Consider the following 6362-nt stretch of genomic DNA (forward strand, 5'->3'; position numbering starts at 1 on the left):
TTTATTTTCATTTTTAGCAAACGACCCGCATTTTTGCTATACCGACAAAGGAGAAAATTACAGGGGAACAGTGAATATCACTCGACGTTTTGATAAATGTTTACCGTGGTCAGAAGTCAAACACTGCCCAAGTAATACCTATAAGCCGATGTAAGTCTGTAGTAAATTTGTAATTTTTTACTGGATCTGGATAAAAGAATATGTTTTAAGCAGTACTTGAATTTTTTCGACTTTCTTAACTATGCTATCGTGCATTTATAAATCATGTTTATGAATACAGTGTTAAAGTCAGCATGTCTTAATAACAATTTTCCAGGGATCTAGATGACGATCTGCTCGGTAACTATTGTCGGAATCCTGGTCACGGCACCAGACCTTGGTGTATTACCAACAAGTTTTTGTGTACTCGTGATTACTGTGATGTGTGTGGAATCGGTACAGTATTACATTTGTATAATATTTGAAATTTCATTCTACAATCATGAAATGTTTTAAGTATCATGTTAATCAGTACCTATGGCTTTTAGTAAAAGAAAAATTGCATCATATATATGAGGTACATATATTTACATCAACCTTAATATTCATTTTTCGTCTTATTAAGAAAAGTGCTACGATATATTTGACGATTGTGGAGAAAGAACAGTTGAAATATCGAACTGTGAACTAGACCCTGAACTAAAACGAGGTTGCAGATTGTCGTGCAATATGTGTGATAGACAAACACAAGATGGAGGTAAATAGTGCTATAATAGCATTCAGGATTTCTTGAAATCAACAATTTGTGTTATATTGCAAATTTGAAACTGTAGTTATTTTTCAAAACTAAATAAACCCTGCTTAACCTATCATACTGCAGATGAAAAAAATCAATTTTTTTTTTTTTTAAGTTGGAACAGTGAGATGTTCGAAGCCAACCATTCCATCCGACTCTAAAAGTGAATCATTGAAGGAAACATATTTTGTTGATGAAACTGTTGAACTGACTTGCGAATCAAACGACTTTGAAAAACAGAAAATTACCTGTCTAGCTGATGGCTCTTGGTCAAACGCTGGCTTTGTTTGTGGACGTAAGATTTTTAGGCTTCAGCTTTTTTTCCTTAATGTTTACAAACCTAAGATAGAGCATAATGTATTCTATCCTATAATTGTATTTGAATTGAATATATATATTATGAATTTTTGTAGTTTGAAAAGAGATTGGACATTTAATGTATACATGTATAATAACTATTGTGCAATTATGCAAAACAAATACAGGTTGTAAAACAGGATGGACACCGTTCCAGGGCAATTGCTATAAAGTTTTTGAAGAGGAAGTGGACCGTAGCACCGCAGTCACGCGTTGTGCGGATGAAAATAGTGCAAAGCTTGTCTCCAGTAAAAATATCCAAGAGAATAATTTTTTAAGAAGTTTAGTGTAAGTTGACTTGCTTCCCTAAATTAGAATCTTATGCATAATAATCGCCACATATATACTTGTCACATTAAAATTAAAATGGTTGAGTTTTGAATTGTATTACAGACAAGATGGCGTCAACTTTTGGATTGGTCTTGAAAACGGGGCCTGGCCAGATGGAGAAAAAGTGCAGTGGACTAATTACAAAAAGAGTAAACTTTATATATATATATATATTTAAGTTCTTTGGCTCTGATGTAACATTGTATTTAACCTGCAATGATTTTTTTTCATGCCAGGTGAAAGATCTAAATTCAATGTCATTAACAAGTATGACTAATAATTGGTTAGGTACTTCAAAAAGCTGTGCCTACATGTCTGACAGAGATGGAAAATGGCGAGGAATATCTTGTGGTTCAGCATTCTATATATCTTTTGTTTGCACCTATTCACCACCAGGTATGTATTTATATTTTAAACTACATGTGGTTGATAGTTGTGAATGTTATCCAAAATAAAATCATTAGAATATAAAGAAGATGGGGGAACAAGGCGGGTAGAATGCCTATAGAGTCCGGTATTAAGAAATATCCAGTATGTGAATTGAGTATTTCAATTAACCTCAAATTATTGAAATTTTTGAAATTATGAGAAAAAAAAACTTTTTTGAGAGAAAAAAATCTCATAAATAAATTTCTTTCATAAAATTGATAGGTGGTATTCGTGGGATTCGAACTCTAGCAATAAAAATCCGACGTATCAATAGCATACTGCTTTGAGACTAACGCGTTAACCGCTATGCTACACGCGTTAACTCATGGTGATTTTGGGCATTTAAATCATGTTTGTGATATGACATGCGACTTAATGGACTTAAAGTATTTCTCAGAAAGATGTGAATGTTGAGACATAAAAGTGTATTTTTAAGGTATAGTGGGTCTTCGCTCCATGTTTTTGTAAACCAAAAATTGTGTATTTTATTGCAAACTTTTAGGATCATCTTTCAGAAAAATGGAGCGAAGACCCACTCATATTGAAAAATTTTGTTAAAGTACGAGAAAATGATCTTTTTTGTTCTTTTTAGTGTGTGTAAGCTTTTTAATAGGCAAATATTTTCGTTTTTTTTTTTTGTTTTTTTTTTTTTTTTAGATTTTTGTAAATTGTAGAGATTTAATACATAAAGAATTAAAAAACTTTAATATTAGATGAAATATCAGTTTTAATAAAATTTGGATTCACTGGGCCAGAAAAGCTGAAACTTTTGTGGAAGCATCCTGGTATAGTGTAGATTCTAAATTAATGGGGAATCAAAGTTTTACATAGAAATATATAGGAAAAATCTTGGAAAATCTTCTTCTCAAGAACCACTGGGCCAGTAAAGCTGAAACTTATGTGGAGGCATCATGGTATAATGTAGATTCTAAATTGTTCAAATTGGGGAACCAAAGTTTTATATAGAAATATATAGGAAAAATCTTTGAAAATCTTCTTCTCAAGAACCACTGGGCCAGAAAAGCTGAAACTTATGTGGAAGCATCCTGGTATAGTGAAGATTATAAATTGTTCAAATCATGATAGGGCGGGGCCACTTCAAAGTTTTATATAGAAATATATAGGAAAAATCTTTGAAAATCTTCTTTTCAAGAACCACTGGGCCAGAAAAAGTGAAACTTATGTGTAAGCATCTTGGGGTAGTGTAAATTCTAAATTTTAGAAATCATGACCCCCAGGGGTAGGGTAGGGCCATTATAGGGAATCAAAGTTTTACATATAAATATATATCATACTGGGCCAAAAAAGCTGAAACATATGTGCCCATGGAAGCATCCTGGGTAGTGTAGATTTTAAAATGTCTAAATTATGATCAGTGGGGTAGGGTGGGGATACATTATGTATAACAAGGGTAAAATCTGGTAAAGAACAGAATGGTCAAAGCTTCTCAGGTGAGCGATGTGGCCCATGGGCCTCTTGTTTTTTTTTTAGATTTTTGTAAATTGTAGAGATTTTACATAAAGAATACTTTAATATTAGATGAAATATCAAATAAAATTTGGATTCAATTGAGATTAATGCACTATAGGCACTTCGCCAGCCCCCATCTTCTTTCAAATGTCAGAAATTCATACTATATTCAATTGAATAGAAATCTTTGAAAACTTTAATCTAAAAGATATTCTTCAGAAATTGAACTTTTCCTCAGAAAAAGCCAGATAAAGAATAATATTTTGCACTATATGTATCAACAATATCGCAGAATATATAGTTTTGTCTTGAATAGATAGAAAAATATGTGAAGATGCCACGCCAAATTGCAACAAATACCTGGAATTGGATCCAAAAGCATGTGAAAATGACGAGTTTGAGTGGCATACCTGTCCAAAAACGTGTGGATACTGCGATAATGTACAAGGTTTGGAAACGTGAAAAAATAATTTTTTTTCTCCTGTCATACTGTATTTGGTGATATTTTTTAAATGAAGGAGACGGTCTTAAGTCTTATCAGCTTTAAATGAACATAAGATAATTTTTTTTCCGAAAATGAAGACAACTGTGTTATACCAAGCGTGTCTACTGAGAGCAATGCGGAAATTGTCACAAGTGCTGGCGCTCTTGGAATAGGAGACGTGTTGGAATACAGATGTAAATCCGGATTCTCTCACACTGACGGAAGTCTCCACAGAGCATGTCAAAGAAGTGGGACATTTTCCGGTTCACCACCAGAGTGCCAAAGTAAGATACAAGCATTTTTATAATAACCCTCTCCTTCATTTGTTTTGTCGGACCAAGGTCAAAGAAATGTCAATTTGAATCTTGCAAAAAGGGGTTATTATGATATTACAGGTTCTAGTACTGTTCCTGAACCAAACAATGATGCTCCCTTGGTACAACTTCGCCGAAATCATTACACAAGATACTCCTACACGGGCCTAAATGAAAACATGAGCATCAAAAAGAGCGGGAAGATTGTCAAATGGCGTTTTTTTACTGAGACGAAGGGAACTTTCGGTCTTCAAGTCTTGAGGCCAACCTCAGTAGACAAAACGTTTGTATATTCTAGTAAAAAGCTTGTACTTTAGGGTAAAATCAATCAGGTTCCCTTTATTCTATTAATTTTATTTGGAAGAGGGGATCCTTAATACCTTTAGAGACAAGAAATCTCACCATTGGTGCTTCTAGGGCCTCGTGTGTTTGACATGTTCATGATACATTTGTTTTATTTGATTGATGAGTAAAAAAACAATTAATAGGAATTCAAAAACATTGTTTTAGTTTGAATTTGGGAGTTGGGGGTACTGACGGAAGGTGGTGAGGAATGCGCACTTTTAAAACATGTTTTCTAAATTATTTTTATTAGAAAACTTTTATAGCTTTTGAAACCAGAATTGACTAAGCATATGATTCAGTTCTGTCTTACTGTATTAATATAGATTCACTCTGATTGGTCAAAACGAAGTAACAGAAACCTATGTCGGTGGAATTAATACATACGAAGTTCCGGTGGAGGACCAAATTGAGGTGAAGTCAGGGGACTTAATTGCTATCTTCCCCCTCCAAGGAGTGATTCCTTATGATACATGTAACGAGGCAGTGGAAGGGGAAACATATGGGTCACCTCTGATGTCGGTGAAGAAAATTTATTCCTTATCTGGTTGGGATATTTCGACCGATTACACATTCAAGGAAGTGAAAGACACATGTAGAATTGTCCCCGTTACTGCCTTTATCCAGTAGATAAGCTATATACTTGCCTTAGTCGTATACATGTACTGGATAAGGACAGGCGACACTTTTCTGTTTTGTTTTTCATTTGTAGTTTTCTTTCCTCTTCAAATGTACGAATATATTTCATATGGAACGATTTTCCTTATTTAGAATTTATTCAAATCTTTTCATGGTAAACGACTTGAAAACTAAATCTTTTTAATACATTGCAATAATAATATAGATAACATTTTCCTTTGTATGAAAAGTAGAATAAAATCACATCATTAAACTTTGTTTAAGATAAACTAATGAGTGTTAAATTAATACAGTGTTTTGTGTTTTTTTTTAGAAGAAGGTAGAATTCAAAATGAAAATATGTGTGAAAAAATTATATTAGAATATACAAGAACATTTACAAGAACTTATTCAAAGACACTCTATGTCATAATACATGCATAGTTCCGGGCTAGAGTCTTTTGCATACATATAGGTACTAACTGTTCCTTCGTTATAAGCATTTCATTCAGAAATGAAAGGTAAGGTATTTTTTTTGGATGTTACTTTTAAAAACCACGTGTAAAGGAGGATGTCAATACGTTTGAGAACCTGTTAAAGCAATGTATAGACGCAATGTGTGGCATGTTTATCTAGAGAAAGTTAAATTTCTTCATGAATGGAAAATTCTAAGAGTTTATGAGAGGTTGAGAAGGATCAAAATATCATCCTGGTATTTCTGCATTGAATTGTTTTCCCTGAAATCAGGGCCCAGAATCAAACCAATAAATCTAAAAATAAAAATAAATACCAAAACACAGATCGCCACTGATATTTTCATGAAAAAAGTCGTGGCTCCTCTTAGAAAAAATACAATCTTTTATACGCACGATTTTAAGAATTTTTGTTGATATAATAACATATTACATTGTATTTAAATAATCGAGGAGAGTATTCCTCTATTGTCATTGACTTTCTTCTGAAAAAAAATTAATTCCTATTTATTGCAGTTGTATTTGAAGGTTAAAATTCTAAAAAGGGATGTAAATATTCTTCATCCAGATTGTTTCTTTTATCCCGGAAATTGAAACGTTGAACGTGTTATACCGTTCCACTAGACGTCATTAAAGAAAAAAAAATATACACAAAATATAAGTTAATCAAACATATACTAGCTGTATACACTTACAAATATTTGTCAGAGATTCGAAACGTCTAAGTACACACAGGGCTACACATACAAGGTTACGAGATACATGTACAG

At 32.9% G+C, this 6362-nt stretch overlaps 1 protein-coding gene across 1 annotated transcript; it reads left to right on the forward strand.

Annotated features, from left to right (window-relative positions):
• Positions 1–13: 13 nt before the first annotated feature.
• Positions 14–5373, forward strand: LOC134261073 (uncharacterized; the record flags this gene model as incomplete). The annotated part of the gene is made up of 11 exons (XM_062743549.1): positions 14–150; positions 317–435; positions 605–736; positions 891–1070; positions 1261–1420; positions 1526–1611; positions 1751–1858; positions 3678–3809; positions 3944–4129; positions 4241–4442; positions 4828–5373. Coding segments are annotated over 11 exons (1746 nt in total), but the record flags the coding sequence as incomplete, so codon positions are not given.
• Between the last annotated feature and the right edge of the window lie 989 nt (positions 5374–6362).

This window comes from Saccostrea cucullata, unplaced genomic scaffold (genome assembly GCF_032062105.1).
Source record: "Saccostrea cucullata isolate Sc308-1 unplaced genomic scaffold, CSIRO_AGI_Scuc_v1 ctg14904, whole genome shotgun sequence".
Taxonomy (NCBI): Eukaryota; Metazoa; Mollusca; class Bivalvia; order Ostreida; family Ostreidae; genus Saccostrea; species Saccostrea cuccullata.